Here is a 24,876-nt window from a genome sequence, read left to right as displayed (position 1 = left end):
CCTCTCGTCAAGCCTAATATATATCCCTCCCTCCCACCCTCCCCCCTAATCCCCCCAACCTTCCCTCCCCCGACTTCCCAGAACCCATACACGGTATAAATCTTTAACAAAAACAGTCTAAAATATATTGGAAAAAAGAATAAAAAATTGATAACATCTTTACATTGAACTTAGCTCCTCCTTGCTAAGCTAGCTTTAAACAATTTATATCATTCCTGATCTTAATCATAAGCTATCTGGAATTTCTTAGACCCGTATTTATTTTGTATATAATCAATCCATTTTTTCCAGTCTTGTTTATATCTCTCATTTGAGTGGTGCTTAAGATATGCAGATATTTTAGCCACCTCGGCTAAATTTGTGACTTTCAATGTCCATTCTTGAATTGTAGGCAAGTCTTCCTTCTTCCAGTATTGCGCCACCAACAATCTAGCTGCAGTTATTAAGTGCAAAATCAAATTAATCTCTACAGCTGTACAATCAGTAATTATACCTAACCAAAATAACTGAGCAGTAAACTTTATCCTTTTTTTCAGAACATTTTGCATAATCCACCATATTTTTATCCAAAATGCCTTAACCTTTTTGCAAGTCCACCATATATGAAAATATGTAGAGTCGAGAGAATCACATCTCCAACATTTAGGTTGTAGATTCGGATACATAGAAGCCAACTTTTTAGGATCCAAGTGCCATCTATAAAACATCTTATAGAAGTTTTCTCTCAAGTTTTGGGTTTGTGTAAATTTTACATTTCTTATCCAAATTCCTTCCCATGTATCCAACATTATTGGTTCTTCAATATTTTGAGCCCACTTTATCATACAGTCTTTAACTAATTCTGTTTCGGAATCCATCTGTACTAATACATTGTATATTCTCTTTATGTGCATTAAACTTTGATCTCTTATTTGTTTAAATAAATTATCCTCGACTTGCATGAAACCAATTTTTTGATCTGTTTTCCACCTGGCCTGTAGCTGTCCATACTGGAACCATGTTTGAATTACCTTTTCCTCTTTTAATACATCTAAGGATTTTAGTTGTAATACACCACTTTCTAGAGTAAGAAGCTGTCTGTAAGTAATTATATCCTGTTTTTGTGCTATGTTCATATTTTCTATTGCATATCTAGGAATTGCCCACATGGATATCTTATCATTTAATTTATATTGGTATTTTTCCAAACCCGCAGTAAAGCATTCCTTAAGATATGACTTTTAAAATTCTTGTCCACTTTTTTGTTATATAACAGATAAGCATGCCAGCCATATACCAGATCATACCCCTCGATATTAAGTATACTATCATTTGTTAAATCAATCCAATCACTAATTACAGATAATGCTACTGCATCATAATATAATTTTAGGTTGGGTACTTTCAAACCTCCCCTCTCACGCACATCTTGCATTATTTTTAGTTTTCTCTCGGCTTCTTTCCTGCCCATACAAATTTATTAATACCCTTCTGCCATTCTAACAGGTTCACATCTTTTTTAAGTATAGGTAGCATTTGGAAAAGAAATAAAAAATTAGGTAAAATATTCATTTTCACTGCTGCTATTCTTCCCAGCAAAGATAACTGTAACTTATCCCATTTTTTCATCTCTGTCTGTATACTATGCTAACGTGGTTCATAATTATACTTAAATAATTTCCCATTTGAGGTTGAAATATGAACCCCTAAATATTTGACCTTCTTAACTATTTCGCATCCTATCATTCCTTCTAGTTCTTCCTTTTGTTTAGTATTCATATTTATAGCTAGTATTTTTGTTTTCCCTAGATTTATTTTAAATCCTGACACTTGACCAATAAGTGGTGGGAGAAAAATCTGACTCTAGATTAATTAAATAAAGCCTGCTGGTGGTGTTTTGGGGTGTCACAGATTTTAGCTGGGTGAAATGACTAATACAGAGCCTCTTTTCACAATTACACAATATACGGAGAAAAATAGGGGGGGGTACACCATATGAACATCCTGTTTTTGGCAATAAACTTGTATTTGCCTTTAATTCTGGCTTAATTCTAACTCTGTGTTTCTTAAATTTAAGATGAGTGCGTTGAACTTCCAGAATTCCCAGCATAATGACTGTGGAATTCTGAAAACTGAAGCTTAAGTTTACCAAGATGAATAAATACTGTTTTCTTAACTCATTATAATGCATCTTTCTTGATTAAAGGCAGTGTTATACCAACAAAGAAATAATATTTGTAAAACCAAAGAAATGAACAGTTTTACAACTGTCTATTGATGCAGACTACACCCTCTACTTCCAAGGTGATGAACAAATTACCGTATTATATTATAAGACACACCTTTTTCCCTCAAAAGAGAGGCTGAAAATCTGGGTACATCTTATACACTGAATACAGCATTTTTGGCCTCCCAACATCCCACCCCCTTTGCAAAAATGGCCATGCATAGCCTTTAGGAGGCTTCCAGAGTACTCCTGGGGGCTAAGGAGGGCAAAAATGATTTTTAAAAAAACAGGTCGTTTTGTGTCGATAAGCCTCGTAAAGGCTATGTGTGCCCTTTTTTGACATAAAATGGCCCATTTTCATGAAAAATGAGCCATTTTTGAGAGGTCTGCAGAGTGCAAAAACTTTTTTTAAAATTTGCCTCTTCAAAATCTGGTGCGTCTTATACTCCATTATGTCTTATACTCCAAAAAATACAGTAGTCAAAAATTTTTTAAAGATGAGTCTTTTATAGAGAAACTTTAAGTATTGTCAAAACTTTGATCACTTTTTATTTGTACAAGGCCAAAACATTTGAGAGTCCTATACTATATAAATTACAATTTAATTATTTTAAAAATGTTTATATCTTTCTTACCCAATCCTAATTATTTAGTTTCATAGAAGGGTTACAAATTGCTTTATTATTTTAGAAGATCACAGTAGCATAAAGTCTGAGAACTTATGCACTAGTAGATAGAATTCTTAATCTTTGAACAATCATTAAAAATTGGAAGACACATGGTAAGGATGAATGGTTTTTTATAACAAAATGTGATGTGAAATTGTCTCAAAGGCAGTAAGGTTCAGTTATGAGAATGGTGCCCCTACATATTTCCCAGACTTCCAGACACTTGCTTTCATTTCTCTTTTTGATTACCTGGGCCAAATAGTTGGAATATGTGGTTCTAACTAGATAAACTGCCATTAATGCATGGCTTCAAATAATAATTTGGGAATAGATAACCTGTTATTTCTTCTAAGGCAAAGCTTTAGCAAAAGGGAATTTTAAAATGCGATAGAATGAAAAACATTACAGTAAGTAGGAATAATAGATATCAATATATAAAAGATTTAAATAAAGTTTAATTGATTAACCAATTAGGAATATTTATCTAAAATTGATTGGGAAGCTATTTGTTAAAAGGCTATATTGCTACTGGTACAGATTTCATTTTATTATTATAATGCAGCTCATTATTAACAAAATGTAGGTGTTATTGTCAAAATGACATTAAATTCTATTGCTAAAAATGACATTAAAATGTATCAGAAAATACAAAGTAATAGGTCATTTACAGATATCCATATCTTTCTTAAGGAAAATTATAGAAAAATGTTTTCTGAAATTTTAGTAGGTTTACACATATTGTTAAGTACTATGGCACATACTTAACATTGATAATGCTTAATTTTAATTATTCCTTTTTTAAAGCTCCAGAAGTCATTGTCTTTGGTGATAATATTTAGACTTAGTAATAAAATTAGACGACCTGCTGACAAATTATTATATAGTTATGTTTTTGGTTTTTCTAGATTTTGCTTCGAGAAGGATGCAAGAAGATTCTTGTGGCTGACACTCTTTCATTGTTGAAAAAAATGCATCGAACACAAATGCGTGGAGTACTTGTGGATGGTAAGTTCCATAAATTGTTGCAAATACTGAAATATAAGCCTATCTCTGAGCTCTCTGAGCCCCTAAGGACTTCACAGTTCATCCCTGAGCTACAAATATTCTTTTCTGTTAAAATCTTGGCAGTTGAAGAGTTTTTGGGATTATCTCTAATTTTGTCTCCCCAAATTTTTCCCATTTATCTAATTCAATATTGTAGCCAAAGTTCTATGTTCATTTTACCATTTGTTCATTCACAATTTCTTCTTCCATTTTATACTTTAGAAGAAATTTATATATTCTCCCTATCATCTTTCTTTCTGTGCTTTGAATTATTTTGTCTAATTCGTTTGGTTCCATTTGGATGTCGTATAGTGTCGTTATTTGTTTAGCTTTGATTTGCAAGTAGGTTAGCCAGTCGACTTTCATGTTTTGTTCTGCCAATTCTTCAATTATTTTTAAATTTCCCTGTCCATTAATTAAGTCTCTGTATCTTAGCACTTTATTCATATCTGTAAAATTTGGATGTGTCGTCCTTTCTTTTTTATTATTTTTTTTAATAGACACAAACAAACAAGACACAACAAACACAATAAAAACATATTCCATTACAAATTATAAGGTGCATCATCCTTTCTGTTGGGGATAGCCACTTTGGGATTTTCACATAGTGATTTTTTTAAAATTTTGAGCCAGTTGTGCACTAGCATGCTTCTAATTAGATGTTTTTGAAAGTATTTGTGTGTTTTGTTTTTATCATCCCATAGGAACATATGCCAATCTACTTGCAGATCATGGCCTTCTAAGGTCAAGATTCTTTTATTCTTTAACTCTATCCAGTCCTTCACCCATGTTATGGTTACTGCTTGTGCGTATAACTCCCAGTCTGGTAATGCTAAGCCTCCTCTTTCCTTGCTATCCTGCAAATAATTTATAATTGGAATTCAATAGTGAAATTGGTCTGTAGTTTTGAATTTCTTGTAAGTTAGCTTCTTCTTTAGGGATTAGCGATATTATTGTTTCCGTCCATGATTCAGGCATCTTGGCTTTTCCTAAAACTTCGTTAAACATTTCCACTCCTAGTTCTTCCAATATTATTTGATTGTAATTGTATAACTCCATCGGAATTCTGTCTGGCCCTGGCAATTTATACTTCTTCTGGTTTTTCAGGGCTAATTCTATTTTGGGTGTCGTTATTGGCCTGTATATCACCTCCCTTTGTTCTTTTGAGATTGGAATTATCTTTTCTGGGTTTAAATATTGTTTTATCTTCATTTTCTCCATACTATCTTGCGCTTATAATTTTGTGAAATATTTTTTAATAATTTGCTTGTTTTCTTCCAATTTATGTTGAATATTTCCCTCATCATCTTTTAGTTGATATATCATCCTTTTTTCTCTTTCATTTTTCAATCTGCATGCCAGCCATCGTCCAGGTTTATTGGCTTGTTCAAAGTAATTTTGTTTGGCCGCTTTAATTTTCTGTGCTAATTCTTTTTGGATTATTAAATTAATCTTATGTTTTATCATCTCTCTTTTTTCTTTTTTAATTTTATTCTTTGAGTCTTTCTATAATTCAGCTTCGGCTTCCCTAAGTTCTTTTTGCATACATTCTTGTTGCTCTTTTTGTTTTCTGATTTTTCTCACTATATAGGCGATCGTGAGGCCTCTTATGTATGCCTTCATGGTATCCCAGAGATTTTGTATTGAGGTGTCTTCTTTTTGGTTCGTTCTAAAAAATAATTTTAATTCTTTAACGTTTGAGTGTATTCTGTTTCTTTTATCATTCATCTTTTTCTTCTTTTTTGGCCATTCCATTTTAATTTTATTGGGTTATGATCCGCCCACTCATGTGTTTCAATTTCGATTTCCTCTAATTGATTACATAGTCCAGATGATATTCAGGCCATATCAATTCTCGACCAAGATTGGCAAGGGTTCGAATAGAAGGTATACTGCTTTCTTGTTTTGTGCCTTTATCTCCAAATATCATATAGTTTATATTCCATTGCCATTTAAATAACCTATTTTTTGTCTATTTTTTTACTTTCAGTCCATCTTTTTATCCACTATTGCGTTATAATCCCCAATTAAGCAAATATTTTCATACTCTAATCCATTTATTTTGTTGTGTAATTTCCTGTAGAATTCCTCTTGTTTCTGATTTGATGAATATATCACTATTAATAAGATCAGTTTTTCTGTTGTCTCTAGACTCCTGCCTTCTTCATCAGAGTAGACTGCTTTGGAGTTTATTTTTCCTTTATATAGGTTGCTATCCCTTTTGACTTCTACTTTCTAGGTCCTCTTTACTTCCTTATTCTTCTTCCCTTGTGAAGTATTTTTCGTAGAATTCTTGCACTTTTTCTATGTTATCTATTTTATATCTTTTTCCTTGCCAAGAGACCAATATCCCTTCCGATACCAACCATCCATACATTATTCTGTTTTTATTTAACTGGTTAGTTAAAAATTGGTCATCTATGTTGTTCCCTGACTCTCCGTGGTATCAGTTTAAGAGTAATCAACTCTTTTCCCTTGTATGTTATTGTCCCTTTTCTAGTTTTTTTGTACACTTCATCTCTAGTTGTTCTTTTGGCAAATCTTACATGCACTTCTTTCGATAGTCTATGTCTTCTGACATAATTGGTGTGTACACGGTAAACCTCATCAATGTCTCCTTTCATCTCTTGTTCCTTTTTCTGTAAAATTTTAGGAAAATTTCGGTCATTTTTCCTTTCAAGTCTTCCTCTTTTTCTTCAACTATGTTTGGAATCCTAGATAATATGAAGCTATTTCCATTTCTTCTAGCTCTATTAATTTATGAATATTGCAACTCCATTCTTTCCAACCTCTGATCTGTATGTTCTATTTTTGTTTTGATGTTCTGGATTTTCTGTTCGTTGATGGTTATGATGTTCTGTATCTTTTCAATTTTGTCATCCATGTTTTTGATATCTCCTTTCAATTCTCCCATTTTGTTTTTAATTTCCTCATAAGGTTCCTCCTCGTCTCTTCGTGATTTGTAGCTATCTCTTCTTGGGGTTTTCATCATTGTCTCTTGTATCATCATTGTCTCTTGTATCATCAATTGCATACTTTGCATTGTTTGTGCTGGTCCCGCTGTTCCTGCCGTCTATCCGCCTTTCTCCAGCCCCAATGCACTCTCGATAGATCTTTGGTTTGAGGGTGAGGATGCTGCTGATACAGGATTGGATGTTGTTTTTTTCCCTGTCTTCGTTAAAGTAATACTAGTTGCCATTTTATCCCTCTGTTTATCCTCGCCCACAGTTGCATACAAGTTCTACTCTACTTTATCACAAATATCAGTGGTTATATATCTCAATATTTAACAATAATTAATCATTCTTAATATCATGTTTCAATATCTAGACTATCCGATATTCTATTTTAATCCTTAACTATTATATATATCACAGAATTATATATCACACTGTTATCTTATGCAAATAAATATCTCTCAGTTATATCTGTTATACAGATACTCAGTTCTAATAATCAGCCTCTCTATGGTTTTCTTTCAATAATTCCGCTTTCTTTTTTTTCCAGTTTCTTCTAGTTCTTAATATTAATATTACTTATGTATCCTTATTGTAGATGTATGTATGTGTATATATGTATAAATCATTTCGGGTTTCCCTCTACAATCACTTCTATTATTCACGCTGCCACTTTCTACTCCCCACCTCTGCTCTCGCTGCTTTTCAGTACCAATCCAGACTGTAAAAACAGTCTTCACCACAGAGCCTTTTTCTTTCCAGCTCACCTGCTCTGCCAATTTCACATTGTCCTCCTTTCTTGGGTTGTCGGTGATAACAAATGCCTCGATTTCAACTGCTTTTTCTATTTGCTTCCCTCTTATGCGGCCACCATTATTCCAGTCCTGTCCAAATGACAGGATAGATCTTCATCCATTTAGTGGGTTTCTCCTACCCACGAGGGGGGGGGGCGGTGTTGCCTTACTACCCCAGTGTCTTCAGAGCTTCCACCTGAATCTGCTGAGCCCTTCAGGTTTCGCAGTGCTCAAAAGAGAGTCCAAACGAAGAAATTGGGTTACAGGTTACTGGAGCTGCCGTTCCTCAACCCCAGCACGATGACGTCACTGCAGAAAGTATTAATATTTTCATTGATATCAAGACCTATTTTTCATATATAGGTAGTCCTTAATTTATACAACAATTGAGCCCAAAATTGCTGCTGCTAAGCAAAATAGTTGTTAAGTGACTTTTGTCCCAGTAATTTCAGTGATTAAGCAAATCTGGCTGTCTCCATTCACTTTGCTTTTTGGAAGCTGGCTGGGAAGGTTATAAATGGTAATCACATGACTTTGGAACATTGCAACCATCATAATGCATGCCAGTTGACAAGCATTCACATTTTGATCAGGTGGCCATGGGGATGCTGCAATTGTTTTACATGTAAAAAATGGCCATAAGTTACTTTTTCAATGATGTTGTAACTTCAAATGGTTATAAATCAAGGACTATCATGTTTCCCTGAAAATGGGACATGCCCACGGACGGGGAAGGGAAGCAGGATGTTGTTCCCATTGTGGCGAGCTGGGAGATGTTGGGCCGCGAGACGCACATCTTACAGGATACTGACAGCTACCTTGTGTCTCTCAGCCAGTCTGTGCCTTGCACAATAAAGAAAAACTACTCATGAGTTCTAGAAGTTAATTGCTCGCACTTACAAGAGGTTTTTCTTTACCATGGAAGGTGTTTCCCTGCACAGACTGACTGAGAGATGCAATGGAGCTGTCAATGTCTGGTAACACTTGCAGCCTGGCCTGCCCCATGCCCTGCCCCCTCTGCCCCTCCAAATTGTGCCCCATCAAAAGACACGTGTCTTACTGGAGACTGGCAATTCCGTCACATTCCTCACCATTGTGTCCAGGGAAACGCCTTGTAAAAAAACCTTGTCACGAGTTCGAGAAGTTTGATTAAACTTTGATTATGTGTTTCCCTGGACACAATGGCGAGGAACGTGACAGAGCTGGAAAGGTAAGACACGCATCTTGCTTCTCAACCACCCTACCTGCCAGAAAATAATAACACACAGACCCAGATAATAAGGCCAAGGCCATATTTCGGGGGTAAAAAAAAAAAAAAAACCTGTTTTATTTTTGGAGAAACACGGTACCTGTACTAAAAAATTTCTCAACTTTGAGAATTACTGCTCAAAACAGAAACAAATCTATTATATTAACCTTTGTATGTCATTATTTTTTCTTATAGAGGAAAATATCTGTGAAATATGCCTTTCTCCTATACTGCCTACAGGTATGATTATATGGCTGTACTTTGCATTCACTATACATGTTCTGTAGAGAATAAATATGGCTGGAATCTGTTTTAAATATCTGATTACTGCAATGTTAGTTGTTAGAAATGTTATTTTAGTGCCCCACCAGTAGTCCATATACTATTGGAACCCTTTCTGATATTTGCTTGAAACGGTTGGTATTGCTGCAAGAGATATATAAACAGGTAGTTCTCGACTTACAACTAGACTCCTTTCAGCAATTTTGCAGAATTGAGAAGTCAATACACTTCAGTTCCAAATATGAAAAAAGTACCCTATGGTTCTCCAAAATTCATAACTGTAGTCTCCACTATCAAAATGTTGCCTCCCAGATTTAAAGTAATAGTCCAATTATCTCTGCTTCCTTTAAAAAAAAGATTAGGACTACGCTATTTTATATGATAAAGAAATCCAATTTACAATATGACAGTGCAACATCATAGTTATTTATTTATTTATTTATTTATTTATTTATTATTTATTTATTTATTTATTTATTTATTAATAATGTATAGGCCACCCAATCCTGGAGGACTCCGGGCAGCGTACAAAGTGAAAAGAAAAGTAATTAATAAAAAATAAGGAGAACAATTTAAAACATCACCCATACACCCAATCTGATTGGGCTGGACCTCAGCAGTGAGGTCAACAGCCCCAGGCCTGCCGGAATAGCCAGGTTTTAACAGCTTTTCGGAAGGCCATGAGAGTGGGCAAGGTCCGGATCTCTGGAGGTAGTTCATTCCAAAGGCCGGAGCAGCACAGAGAAGGCCCTCCTCTGGGGAGCCGCCAGCCGCCAGTGTCTGGATGATGGCATCTGAAGGAGGCCCACTCCGTGGGATCTCACTGGCCGTTGGGAAGTATGTGGCAGGAGGCGGTCTCACAGGTATCCTGGTCCTAAGCCATGTAGAGCTTTAAAGGTAATAACCAGCACCTTGAATTGCGTCCGGAGACTAATAGGAAGCCAGTGCAGCTCACGGAGGATAGGTGTAACGTGGGTGTATCTTGGTACACCCAATATTGCTCGCGGCGGCTGTATTCTGGACTAGTTGCAGTCTCTGAACGCTTTTCAGGGGCAGCCCCATGTAGAGCGCATTACAGTAGTCCAGTCTTGAAGTGACAAGGGCATGAATGACTGTTTGAAGTGCCTCCCGAACCAAATAGGGCCGCAACTGGTGCACCAGGCGAACCTGGGCAAAGGCCGCCCTGGTCACAGGCCGACAGATGGTGTTCCAATGTCAGCTGTGGATCCAAGTTGCGGGCCCTCTCTGAGGGGTGTAAATTCTCACCCCCAAGGATTAAGGATGGACTATCTGGACTGTCTTTCAGGGGCAGCATCCACAGCCACTCAGTCTTGTCAGGATTGAGTGCAAGTTTGTTCACTCCCATCCAGATCCTGACAGTTTCCAGGCATCGGCACATCACGTCCGCCGCTACACTGAACTGGCACGGGGCGGAGAGATACAATTGCGTATCATCCGCATATTGATGGTATTTAACCCTGTGCTGTCAAATGATCTCACCCAGCAGCTTCATGTACATGTTAAATAGGAGGGGGGACAGGACCGAGCCCTGTGGCACACCACATTTAAGGGGCCTGTGGTCGACCTTTGCCCCCCAACCAACACCGACTGCGACCTGTCGGAGAGGTAAGAGGAGAACCACCGTAAAACAGTGCCTCCCACTCCCACCTCTTCCAGCCGTCGCAGAAGGATACCATAGTCGATGGTATCGAAGGCTGCTGAGAGGTCAAGGAGCACTAGGATAGAGGAGTGTCCCCTATCCCTGGCCCGCCAGAGATCATCGGTCAGTGCGACCAAAGCGGTTTCAGTGCTGTACCCAGCCTGAAAGCAGACTGAAAGGAATCTAGGTAATCTGCTTCATTCAAGGACCGTCAGAGTTAAAGCGCCATCACCTTCTCGACAACCTTCCCCCAAAAAGGAAGGTTGGAGACAGGACGGTAGTTGTTAAGAATAGCTGGGTCCAGAGAAGGCTTCTTGAGGGGGGGGGTCTTACCACCACTTCCTTCAAAGGTTGCGGGAAAGATCCCTCCTGTAAAGACGCGTTCGTAATCATCTGGATCCAGCCTTGTGTTACCTCCCTGCTGGTCAAGACCAGCCAGGAGGGGAGTGGGTCCAGTAAACAGGTGGAGGCACTCATCGCTCCTATGGCCTTGTCCACTTCCTCAGGAGTGACAGGCTCGAACTCATTCAGGTAATCTGATCAAGACTCTCCCTCGGCATCTCCACTGGTACTGCCCAAGTGGAGTCCAGGTCTGTCTGAATCTGAGTGATTTTATCCGACAGAAACTGAACAAACTCTCAGCCCTTCCTTGTAGGGTTTCCCCCGCATCCTCACCTTTCAAGAGGGAGCCGGTTACCCTAAACAGGGCGGCTGGGCGAGATTCTGCGGACGCAATAAGAGTGGAAAAATGTGCGCATTTTGCCGCCCGTATCGCCACTAAATAAGTCCTAATAAAGGCTCTTAATAGTGTTCGGTCAGATTCGGAGTTACTAGTCCTCCAGCGTCGCTCTAGGCATCTCTTTTGGCGCTTCATCTCCTGGAGTTCCTCGGTAAACCAAGGTGCCCTCCTGGATCCACTGCCGCGGAGAAGCCGCAAAGGCGCAATCCGATCCAGTGCCTCAGCCGCCTCAGTATTCCAGGTAGCGACCAAGGACTCTGTCGGATTGTGGACAAGAGAGTCAGGTATCTCTCCAAGCTCCTTCTGAAATCCAACGGGTCCATCAGGCGTCTGGGGCAAAACCACTTAATCGGCTCCACCTCCCTGCTATGGGGGGGGGGGGCATCCCAAAGTCAAGCCTCAGCGAGAAGTGATCTGACCATGACAAGGGCGATATCTCTATTCTCCTTAATTCAAGATCACGTCTCCACTGCCCCGAGAGAAACACAAGGTCGAGCGTGTGTCCCGCTCTATGAGTCGGACCCTGAACTACTTGGGTCAAGTCCATGGTTGTCATGGAAGCCATGAACTCCTGTGCCCCGTCAGAATGTTCTCCTAGAGATGGCAGGTTAAAGTCCCCCAATGCCATTAGTCTGGGGAACTCCACCGCCAACCCGGCTACTGTCTCTAGTAGCGCAGGCAGGGCTGTTGTGATGCAGCTGGGAGGTAGGTACATCAGAAACAAGCCCCTAGGTCCAACTTCAAGAGGAGAGACTCACACCCCACCATCTCTGGGGCAGGGATCCTGCGAGGAACTAACGACCTTTGGATAATAACTGCCACTCCCCCACCCCTTTACTGGTGTCGCGGTTGGTGGAGCACCTTGAACCCTTCTGGGCACATTTCTAAGAGGGGGACTCCTCCCTCTTGGCCCAGCCAGGTTTCAGTAATACATGCCAGGTCTTCCCCCTCGTCTAATATTAAGTCCTGGACAAGGGGAGCTTTATTTACCACAGATCTGGCATTTAGCAACAGCAACTTGAGACCAGGGCCCTGATTTCCTCTGTCACCAAGTCCTTGAGTTGAGCTTGAGGGGCCGGAACAAGGGATCGCTGTGATGTAGTGAGCCCTTCTTCCCCCGGTAATGGCTAGCCCTACAGTTCCCGTCATATCTGCCCCTCCCAGTCGTAACAGCAATGCTCCGACCCGCCCCCATCCTCGTAGACCCTCTCCCATGGCCACCATTCTTCCCGGCAGGCCGCACATACCATTCATTCTAGGACGGGAGGCAGATCTGGGCCCCCATCCATTCTGCTTCTTCACTCAGTGGAGGGGGCTCCAGACCGCACTCTCAGTCCCATCATGTGTACCACACAAACAGTCTCCTCATACACACCCTACAATAATCATTAAAAGAGTACAACAATATAATAAATTAGTTAATTTAAAAGCGGGGTATATTTTCACTCCATTCATACATTCACGCACTCAACAGACAGGTTAAACGCAGTTCTTAGTTCTGCAAAAGCGGTTTGCGCAAGTTCGAGTAGCTGGGATTAATAGCGATTTGGGAGGGATAGTTCATTAACAAATTAATTACTATGTAATCAAATTGAGAAGCTATATAAAATTAAATAGGAAAAAAATAATAGCTGATTTTAAATTTCACTGTTGTATTTCAAGAAGTCATAATCCATTTTATAGATAGAGACCTCAGGTAGGATATTTTACTAAACTGGATGTAACACATTCTTTCTCAGAATGTATGTTCATCTTAGAACCATAGATATCTACCTGCTTCCATGGATAAATACGACTTTTTCAAGACAAAAATACTGTATTTTTCAGTCTATAAGATGCACTTCCCCACTCAAAAAAAGTGGGTGAAAATGTCTGTGTGTTTTATAGAGTGAATGTTGCTGAAGTCCCACCCACCAGCCGGCCTCCACACCTCGTCTTCTGTCTCCCAGCAATTTGCCTTCTTGCAACAAACAGCAAACAGCCTGGTCAGCTTCAGAACACCTGATTTAGCACTAGCAGCTGATTGGCAGAATACCGCCGATCAGCTGTTCCAGGCTGCAGGGATTGCTACCACCACTGCCTATTGCTGCCGCCACCTATCACCACCTCCACGGACCCCCATTTTTTGCCTCCGCATGCCCCATTTTTACCTCTGCGCATCCCATTTTTGGCCTCCGCATGTGCCATTTTGGGCCTCCATGCATCCTGCTTTCAGGCCTGTGGCAATACCTGCCGCCTGGACGAGCCAAAAATGGCACACACGGAGGCTGGAAATGGGACATGTGAAGGCCGAAAATGGGGTTTGTGGAGGCGGCGATAGGTGGCTGTGGGAATGGGTGGCAGGGATCCCCACATATTGAAACAGCTGATCGGCGGTATTCCGTGAGGCCAATCAACACCAATCAGATGCTTGTAGTAAATCAGGCTGTTCTGAACATGTCGGGGCTGTTTGCTGAAGGAGGCAAATTGCTGGGAGGTAGAGGCAGAATTTTTTTTCTTGTTTTTCTCCCCCAAAGCTATCTCCATGAATATGCAGAAACAAACTGAGTTTATCTAATTGGTGAAAGAGATTTGAAAGTGTTCATAAATATCTCCTCATTAATGAAGTGTAATATTTATCATAGTGCAATATTTTGCTGATTTTTGTTATTTACATTAATGTATTTAATGTATTTTTCTCTTTCCCTTGCCAGATGCATCTAAATCTTACAATGTAATAGTGTTTCACTGCAGACATATGTTCCACAAAGAATGTTTTCCTGAACCTAACACAGTAAGTGACCAATTTAATCTCTTTGTGTTCTGAACATTATCCTAGTCTAGGTGTTGGCAGCTGGTGGCTCCAGAGCCGCATGTGTCTGTTTGAGCCCTCTCCTGCTGCTCCCTGCTGACCCAGTCGTGTGACCTGTTCTCCACCCTGAAACACTGGTCCAACCCAGCTGTGACTGACATCAACCTCACTAGCATGAGGGCTGGTAGGGTGGGAATGGGATCCGGAAGGAGGGTACAACGGAAAGGGGGACAGGCCTGCAGGTGAGGAGTGAGCCAAGCCACAGTGGTGGCTTCCCTGAAGATGACCCTTCTCCTTCTCATGCAACCCCCTGGTTGGCTGTTGTGCGGCCAGGAGAGTGCACACGAGCAGTGATACCTCAAGTAACCAGCTGGCCCTTGGCAAAAGCACAGAGAAGGCATGGGATGCGGGCGGGTTGACCAGCTGATGGGCGAGCGTCTTTGGCGAAGGCACTCCGGCTTTCTCTGAACCTGATCCATGAGGTGGCCATGTGAGATTCAGCAGAGCTATCCCCCTTTTCCCACTGCCCTGAGCCTCTTTACTCCTCCAGCTGAGTGGTGCCACCAGCAGTGTTGATTGAAAAGCATCCTCTGGGTGGAAAAAGTCCCTGTGCAAGATTTTAAAGCCGCCTGGAGACGCTTTCAATGAACACCACCAGTGGCACTGTTGGAGGACTAAAGAAGCTCAGGACAGCAGGAAAAGGGGGGCTGGCCCTGCTGAACCTTGCACACATACCCCAGGGATCAGGTTCAGAGAAAGCCAGAATGCCCTCACCAAAGACACTCGCCCATCAGCAGGTCAATCTGCCCACTCTGTATGACTTTGCTGCGCTTTGGCCAAGCCCGGCACTCACTTGCAGAGGGTATCTCCTCTCATGTACAAGAGAGAGAGAGAAAAATAGAATGAGATTGTGTGTGTGTGAGAGAGAGAGAGGGAGGAGGAGGGAGGGAGGGAGGGAGAAAGAGAGAGAGCAGGAGCACAAAAACTGGATAGGCATAGCTGGGAGGGTTTATCATGTAACTGGGTGGGAATGACGTTGAATCCACCAGGTTTTCTGGTTCTCAATGTTTTCTTTTCTGTGGGAAACTGATCCCAATGGCTCTTTGAGTATTTAAGGTTGATAACAAGGAGAAACTTTCACTTAGACTTTAACAGAAGTTATTTTATATCCCATTTAATACAATGGGCACTTAAAATCAATTATCTATTAATTTGCATATATTTTAATAGCCTTAGTAAAATCTACTAGTTTAATTGATTGATTAGTTGGGGGAGGCATTTTAATCTGTGGAAATGATTTTCCCACAACAGGGTCAAAATACTTATTGCATAATTTAGCACTCAAAATGCAAGTTGCAATACTGTACATATTTAACTGGGATTTTCAATCATTTTAATGACAATTACTTCTGGGATTGAAACAGATTATTGGAGAAGCTATTTCCTAATTAATTCCTGTTTTGAATCACAGAAGTGGTTTTTTCCAGCTTATTCCTTGTAGTTAACAGTAGGCAAAATATTAGAGTCGTCTTATGGAACAAGATCAATTTCATTTCTAAGAACTGAAGTAGATTTAGATTCTGTTTCTCCATATATTAAGCATCTTCTCAAAATAAATAGGAATATTTTCATGTGTTTTGCAATGTGGAAATTCAAGTTGCATGTTTTAAGATTACAACTATTCTATTACTGGAGTAAATAAACTCACTTGTATATGATTGTATATGTTTGATAGGCATTTATCATTTAATTTTGTACCTTGACTTTCAACCACTCTGGATAGTCCTGCAGATAAAACACACAGGACATAAATAATACAATGATAAAAACAAAGAACAAAACATGGCACAAACCAGCAACATCCAAACCACAACTCTATTCTGTGGAAGGGGGCTTCAATCACCCTTGCCAAAGCCCTGGATACAAAATCAAATCTTCAATGCTCTCTGAAATACCAACAAGGTGGGGGCCATCCAGATTTAGAGGAATCTGATTCTAGATGGCATGAGGTACTATAGAGAAGGTGGTTGAGTAATTGAGTAATTTATTTATATGCCGCCCTTTTCCCTGGGGGGACTCAGGGCGGCTTACAACTCGAAAAGCGGGGGAAACAAACAATTAACACATAAGACAGTACATCATTAAAAGCACAACATTCATACTATTCGGGTGGGTTACAGTCCTTTAACCCCCAGGCCTGACGGGATAGCCAGATTTTAGGGCTGTGCGGAAGGTCTGGAGGGTGGTAAGGGTACGAATCTCCACGGGGAGATCGTTCCATAGGGTCGGGAGCTGCCACCGAGAAGGCTCTCCTCCGCGTAGTTTGCCAGTCGACATTGACCGGCAGATGGGACTTCGGAGGAGGCCTAATCTATGGATCTAATTGGTCGGGTGGAGGTAATTGGCAGTAGGCGGTCTCTCAAGTACCCAGATCCACTACCATGAAGGGCTTTATAGGTGACAAGTAGCACCTTTAAGCGTACCTGGAGATCGACCGGTAGCCAGTGCAGCTCGCGGAGGATAGGTGTTATGTGGGTGAAGCGAGGTGCACCCACAATCGCCTCGCCGCCGTGGCCGCATTCTGGACTAGCTGAAGTCGCCGAATACTCTTCAAGGGCGGCCCCATGTAGAGCACATTGCAGTACTCCAGCCTAGAGGTCACAAGGCACGAGTGACTGTGTGAGAGCCTCCCGGTTTCAGGTAGGGGCGCAACTGGTGCACCAGGCGAACCTGGGCAAATGCCCCCCTGGTCACAGCTGACAGATGGTGTTCAAAAGTCAGCTGTGGGTCCAGGAGGACTCCCAAGTTGCGGACCCTGTCTGAGGGGCGTAATATTTGACCCCCCCCCGGCCTGAGGGATGGAATACTTGCCGAATTAGTGGGAGGGAAACACAACAGCCACTCGGTTCTCGTCTTATCTGGGTTGAGCACAAGCTTGTTAGCCCTCATCAGTCCCTAACAGCTTCAAGGCCCTGGTTCATCACGTCCACCGCTTCATTGAGTTGGCACGGGGCGGACAGATACAACTGAGTATCGTCCGCATACTGGTGGTATTTTATCCCGTGCCGCCGAATGATCTCGCCCAGCAGTTTCATGTAGATGTTAAAAAGTAGGGGGGACAAGACCGAACCCTGCGGCACCCCATATGTTAGGGCCTAGGGGTCGATCTCTGCCCTCCAACTAACACCGACTGCGACCTGTCCGAGAGGTAAGAGGAGAACCACCGCAAAAGTGTTGGGCTTCTGATAGATAATTGTTTAATTGAAGTATCCAGAGCACATCAATCCCAACATTGAATCAGTCAGACAGATGCTATGGGAGACAACAGTAACCAGATCCTATGCCTGTAGGATTTGTTGGTAATAACTGGCACAGTGAATCACGCCTAGAAGCAAACTGAGAATCAGTGCAGCTCACAGAATAAGGTGTCACATTTCATACTCAGCACATTTCATAAATATTGATTAATTTTGAAAAAAGCATTTGACTAACCCCATGTATGCAAAGGAAATCTGAATTTGTGCTTCTCAAGCAACAGTACAACCCATCATCCTTAAAGCAAACTGCTATCAAATGCAGTTTCTAATTATATCAAAGAATGTAATTCAAGGAATATAACATGATATACAATAAAGCAATACAATAAAATATTGTGAGATACAGGTAATCCTCACTTATCAAACACAACTGAATCTAGAATCTTAGTCATAAGTCATTGCAGTCATTAAGTGTATCACTGTCTTACATTTAAATCTTTTATGACAGTCATAAAGCAAGGCACTGCTGTTGTTAAGCAAATCACTTGGTTGTTAAGGAATTCCATTCTCCCAAATAAGTGTGTGTGTGTATGTATGTTGCTGGAAACTGACAAAAACAACATCACAATGTTATGTGACTGGATTTGAACAGGCACAGTTAATGGATTTGAGCAATAGATTGTGTATATGAATTTTTACTTAAGGATGAATGTTGTAGTGCTCTGGCCAAATTTTCTCTTTTATACTTCTCTCTTTATTAAATAAAACAAAAAACTATAATCTCTTATTTCAATTGCTAATAAAGTAATGCTGGTTGCACTTTAAAAAAAAATCATAATCTTGTCAGTTTGCTTTTATTTGCTGCCAAATATGCAGTAATATAAAATCAATCAATTTTTTTATTTCCAGGAATCTTCATTACACTTCTGTAATATTGCAGTGCTAAACACCGTGGCCCAGGCAGCGCCATCTTGGAGATGAAAAATAACCTTCTCTGGCATATCAAAAACATCTGTATGTGTATGCGGTTGCTTTCATGCGGGACAAAAGAACACACACACACATATAGTTTAACTATATGATAAAAAGAGCTTTAATCTTACATCTCACTGATATTTCCTATATAAATTTGAGTCTTATGACCATGTGCAGGCTATTGTAACTGACTCATACTTGCTGCAATTCAAATTGGTCACCTGTTTGGCCAAACCTATATTATATAACATAAGATAAATGTCTATGGGAAAATTTACTGTTGATACAGTATGACCTCAAACTAAATCATGTTATGTAGAATGCATTTTGAATCTATATTTATGGACAGGTTCAAACATTAGTCGCTGTTTAGATCTTACCTATTTTTTTCTTCTGAGAATTCCAAACAGTTTTTGTTGATAGCAAAACAGTCAGTGTTAAAAATATTTAAATATGCTTAAATATTTAAACATTCAAATGCTACTAGATGCAAGCAGGTGCCTCTAAAAACTTAAAGACAAGATTTTCCGCTTTGTCACTTGAAATAATTTACTGTATTTTGAAATATAAACTCACTGGAGTATAAGACGCACCAAGATTTAAAGAGGTAAATAAAATAAAAAGGTTTTGCATTCTGCAGACCTCCCAAACCCTCTACATGCCTCACTTTTTGTGAAAAATGGGATATGCAGAGAGATTGAGAGGCCTGCAAGTGCTCCTGGGGGCTGGGAGGCAAAAATGAGCAAACAATGGCCCATTTTTTGCTCGTTTTTGCTCTCCCCAGCCCCCAGGAGCACTTTGCAGGCCTCCCAAACCCTCTGCATGTCCATTTTTGGTGAAGGGGGCGGGTTTGGGGAGGCCAAAATGCTGTATTCCAGTCTATAAGATGCATCCAGATTTTTGGAGGGGGAGGGGGAAGATACGTCTTATACTCCAAAAAATATGGTAATCTTCAGAATTATATATTATGCTTAAAGGGTTAGGCAAATTCATGTGCTATTACATACATTTGGAATTCCTTAGGAATTACAAAACTGATTCAGAGAACAACTGATCCTGGTATCATTGGCCATTGAAAATATAGTTAAATATAATTTAACTTCTAGAAAGACTCAGCAGGAGGAGGCTAATCAAAAGTTCTATTAGTTAGCCATAATAGTTACCTTTGTGGTTTTTTCAAAACGAAAATGATGCTAAGCAGCTCTCAAGAATATACTTTTGCTGACTTTAATTTGAACTATCCAAATATATTAGTAATTTGTAGAACAAATAAACAAACAGCAGCTGCTGATCCAATGTACAGAACATTCAAAAAGTAACAAGAGATTAGACAAAGTTATAGTGGAAATTTATAACAGATTGTTAAATGATACCATGTATTTGTGTTTTAAATTTTCAATAAAGACATGCTTTAAATTGACTTCTAAAGGATATAATTTGTAGACAAGTGCTTAGAACTTACTATGGAATTGATAAAGAAAAAGCCCTGAGCCAAGAAAATTTGGGAATGACATTTTTACAATTCACTCAATATAGTAAAAAGGCAATAGAGCAGGGATGGAGTGGCCTCCCTTTCACCCAGGATGCCAGCCCCTATTTTCTCTCTGCCTACTATGCGTACGCCCAGGGGGTGGGGCCAAGGCAGCTGGGAGGTCCCTTGTTGGCTCCAGAGTGGCCTCATGAGTCAAATCTAAGACCAGGTACAGGAACCAACACCTCTGTGGCCCAGGTGCGCTGCTTACTCACGTGTGCTGGCCTTGCTGTTTCAGTTCAGGAAGCCTTCAACTGAGCAAGGAAGCATCAGGTCTAGGCCCCTCAACTGCATCCAGCCCAGCAGAGTTTGCTGCACCTGGGGAGGAATGAGATCCCATTCTCCCGTGGACTTCACTTGGATGTAAATGGGGTCTCTGCGTGCAAATGAGGCATTTGAAAATGGAGCTATCTTTGAGGGCCATCCATACTGCTGCACCTCCACTTTCTTGGCTTGGACACAGCTGGGGCACCCAAACTGCTGGTGGTGGTGGGAGCCACTGAGCAGCCATTATACCCCTCCTCAGCCAGCAGCCCTGCCTGACCTATTCCCTGTTGGCCAGCTGGCACAAAACCTCGCTACTTTTCTCATCCTCCCTGCTCAACATTGGCAGACTCTGCTGGACAATTAGATCTCTCATTTCTCCACTGGCATGGTGAACTCTGGATGCGGGTGCCTCCTCACCACATCATGACAGAAAGCCATTATTTTTACTATTGCCTTTGTTACATTTGTGTTGCATTTGTGCTGATAAATAAATAAAGGGAGACTATTATAGATCTCATTCAAGCTATTTAGCTCTCATCAGCTAGCCATGCCCTTACTGGGAATCCAACCTGGGCTGTATTACATATCAGGCAGTTATATTAGCCACTAAGCCACAGGATCTCTTCCTTTATCAGCTAGGCCAGGGAAATGGGTATGTATTGTGTCACAATCCCTGGTATGCCCAAATATGGGAGGAAACATACTGCTTCCTTTCTCTGTCTATGCTTCCTCCCATATTTGGGCATACCAGTGGTTGTGACACAATACATATATATACACACATACATACATGTACTTACATACATACATACATACATACATACATACACACACACACATACACAAAAAAACACACATTATATATATATATATATATATATTATATATATATATATATATATATATATATATATATATATATAATATATATATGTTGTACTTGTGCTGATAATAAATAAAGGGAGACTAGTATAGATCTATTTCAAGCTATTTAGCTCTCATCAGCTAGCCATACCCTTACTGGGACTTGAACCAGGGCTATATTACATACTAGGCAGATAGCATTAGGCCACAGGCTCTTATCCGTTATCAGCAAAGCCAGGGTGAAAGGTATCTATTAGATGTTTACAACCCCCGGTATGCCCAAATATGGGAGGAAGATCACTACTTTCCATTCTCTGTCCTTCGGCTCGTCACAAGAGACCATCCAGGCAGAAACCCATATTTTACTGTTGCCTTTTTGTTACATTTTGTTGTATTTGTGCTGATAAATAAATAAAGGGAGACTAGTATAGATCTATTTCAAGCTATTTAGCTCTCATCAGCTAGCCATACCCTTACTCGGATTTGAACCTGGGCTATATTACCTGTGGCCTAATGGCTATCTGCCTAGTATGTAATATAGCCCAGGTTCGAATCCCAGTAAGGGTATGGCTAGCTGATGAGAGCTAATAGCTTGAAATAGATCTATACTAGTCTCTCTTTATTTATTATCAGCACAAATACAACAAAATGTAACAAAAAGGCAACAGTAAAAATATTGGGTTTCTGCCTGGATGGTCTCTTGTGACGAGCCCGAAGGACAGAGAATGGAAGTACTGATCTTCCTCCCATATTTGGGCATACCGGGGGTTGTAAACATCTAATATATATATATATATATATATATATATATAATATATATATATATATGTGTGTGTGTGTGTGTGTGTGTGTGGTGTGTGTGGGTGTGTGTGTGTGTGTGTGTGTGTGTGTGTGTGTTTTTATTTGTGCTGATAAATAAATAAAGGGAGACTAGTATAGATCTATTTCAAGCTATTAGCTCTCATCAGCTAGCCATCAGCTAGCTAGCAGTTAGCTTCCTCCCAGATGGTCTCTTGTGACGAGCCGAAGGACAGAGAATGGAAGTAGTGATCTTCCTCCCATATTTGGGCTTACCAGGGGTTGTAAAAATCTAATATATACATATATATACATATATATACATATATATATATATATGTATGTATGTATGTATGTATATATGTATGTGTGTGTGTATGTATATATATATATATATATATGTGTGTGTGTGTGTGTGTGTGTGTGTTTATTTGTGTGTAAATGAAAAGTTCCAGCTTTTCACCTATGTAGCTTCAGACAAAGGATATCCCTTCCAATGCACTCAATATTGTAAATCACCTCTGCCCAATCTAGAGTCTAATATCTTCTTCATTTCGTAATGTGTTTCTCCTTGTATTACCATAGGAGGGGGAGGTGGTTGGTTCTGTGGTTTTAAACTGTACCCAATCACAGGTTTCAATAAATTACATTGGAAAATAGGGTGTATTTTCCCTAGAATCTAGATAGACTGAGCTGAACTGTTACTGGATTAATTATTTTTACTATTGGGAAAGGTGCTTTTTAAGTTTTTTTTTTTACTGTTTAGGAAAGACCTAAAAACTTTGGTACTAATTTTTTGCTAGACATCTTCAATTTTATATATTTTGTAGAAAGAAAGTCTATCCCCCACACAAAAGGAGCAAGGGGTATTGTCGGCTTGTTTTTTGTATTCTTCTGCTGCAGTTGCAAGAACTTTTTGTGTCCTCCCACCCCCTTTTAGAGTTTCCATCCATTCAATCAAGGACATTGATAAGGCAGGTTCTCTGGGCACTTCTAGCATGGACACAAATTCCTCACCAGTGGTAACTTGAAAAGGAGTTAATCCAATGCTGCTATGGATAGCGTTGTTATACGCCACTTCAGCGAACGGTAATAAGTCCTACCAACTGTCCTGCTGGTAATCCACATGACAATGGATGTATTGTTCGACCATTGCATTCACACATTCCACTTCTCTGTTCATGCTCAGCTGGAAAGCCAAGCTAAGTCCTTGCGTGAATCCAATGGACCTTAAGAATTCTCTCCAGAACTTTGCAGTGAATTGGACTCCATGGTCAGAGATAATTCTTCTGGGTATTCCATGTAATCAGTAGATGTGTTTGACAAACATTTTTGCTAGTTTCTTTGCTGAAGGTAATCCGGAGCAGCAATGAAATGGGCTTGTTTAGAAATAAATTAATGATTGTCCAAATCACTTTATTTCCACTGTTGTCTGGGAGTTCTCTGATGAAATCCATTGCCTCTGCTACCGGGGGTGGCAGGTTCTGAATTGTCTGCCTAGGGAAGCTCGATTGTCCCAACAGCATCTCCTTAAGAGAGGTGAGACCCGTGGCTTCGTCCTTCAGGGTCATGTCTGGTTGCAAGGTTTGCCCAGAAGTCAGCTCTTTGTACCTGGCTCCTAGCTGGCATTCCTCTTCACAGCTTCCACCACGGGTTCGGGTTGCACTGGAGCTCCAAGAAAGAAGTTTGGAGGAGCTGGTGAAGTATTTTAATAGAGATTCGGTTTAATGTCAGGGTTCTAAATAGTGTCCAAAAGTAAATCAAAGTCCGAGGCAAAAGTTCTAATTTATTAAGAGAGCCATGTTGGCACATCGGGAAAAACCCAAATCTGAAGCTTCCCACTTTTCACCACCCAGTTGAAAGGTCACAACCACAAGTCCATCACATGGTCCAATCTTCCACTGCCATGCTGGCAGTTCCACCCATCCAGTTTTGGTCAGGTGCGGAGACAAAGGATGACCTTGGCTTTCTAGAAAGAAATTTTATTTTGGCTATATAGCATTTAACTCCGTACAATCCCCCATCCATTTTGCCACAATAGAAAAGACAAAGGATTCCTCAAACCTCCAATTTATTAAGAGAGCCATGTTGGTACATCTGGGAAAACCCGAATCTGAAGGCTTCTCAGTTTTCCCACCCAGTTGAAACTTCAAGATCTTGTCCCCACACCCACAAGTCCATCACATGTTTCAATCTCCCACTGCCATGCTGGCAGTTTCCCACCTATCCAGTTCCAGTTCAGGTGCAGAACAGAGGTGGGTTTCAGTCAGGGCAATCTGGTACGCATGTACCAGTTGGAAGAATTTGCATCTGTTTCCATACTGGGGCCTCCAGAGGCCCTATACTGGAATGGTCTCTCCCGGGCCTGCCCCCATGCTCACTTCCCCAACCACCCAGTCGCCACTCACTCACCCCACCCATGCTTGCTTGCTCCCTTATCCCTTTATTGCAGCCAATCCCTGGGCTTGCCTAGAGCACAGTACCGCATGGCACTTGGCCAATGACTTCATGAGGTACATGGGGGGTGGGGTGGCAGGAAGCTATCTGGAGTGCCCTACAGTTCTGCACTCTAGGCAAGCTGGGGATTGGCTGAGACATTTGTTGCAGCCGATCCCCCAGCTCGCCTAGAGTGCAGGATTGCATGGTGCTCGGTGGCAACTTTGCAGGGTGGTGGGAGGCTAGCTGGAGTGCCCTGCAGCTCTGTGCTCTAGGAGAGCCTGGGGATCAGCTGCAGCCTTTGTTGAAGCCAATCCCCAGGCTCACCTAGAGCGCAGGACTGCATGGTACAGGGGGG

The 24,876-nt window shown here is 40.7% G+C and overlaps 1 protein-coding gene across 1 annotated transcript in view; it reads left to right on the top strand.

Annotated features, from left to right (window-relative positions):
- The window catches only part of VPS41 (VPS41 subunit of HOPS complex), a 250,144-nt gene extending 230,927 nt beyond the window's left edge, over positions 1 to 19,217 (top strand). Inside the window, 5 exon segments of the mRNA XM_032234989.1 lie at positions 3,780 to 3,879; positions 9,114 to 9,158; positions 14,293 to 14,372; positions 18,557 to 18,578; positions 18,581 to 19,217. Coding sequence (XP_032090880.1) covers positions 3,780 to 3,879; positions 9,114 to 9,158; positions 14,293 to 14,372; positions 18,557 to 18,578; positions 18,581 to 18,729 — 396 coding nt within the window. The 3' untranslated portion in view covers positions 18,730 to 19,217.
- Positions 19,218 to 24,876: the final 5,659 nt, after the last annotated feature.

Source organism: Thamnophis elegans, chromosome Z (assembly GCF_009769535.1).
Source record: "Thamnophis elegans isolate rThaEle1 chromosome Z, rThaEle1.pri, whole genome shotgun sequence".
Lineage (NCBI taxonomy): Eukaryota > Metazoa > Chordata > Lepidosauria > Squamata > Colubridae > Thamnophis > Thamnophis elegans.
The sequence above is the reverse complement of the archived record's forward strand: the minus strand, read 5'-3'. Positions and strand labels throughout refer to the sequence as shown.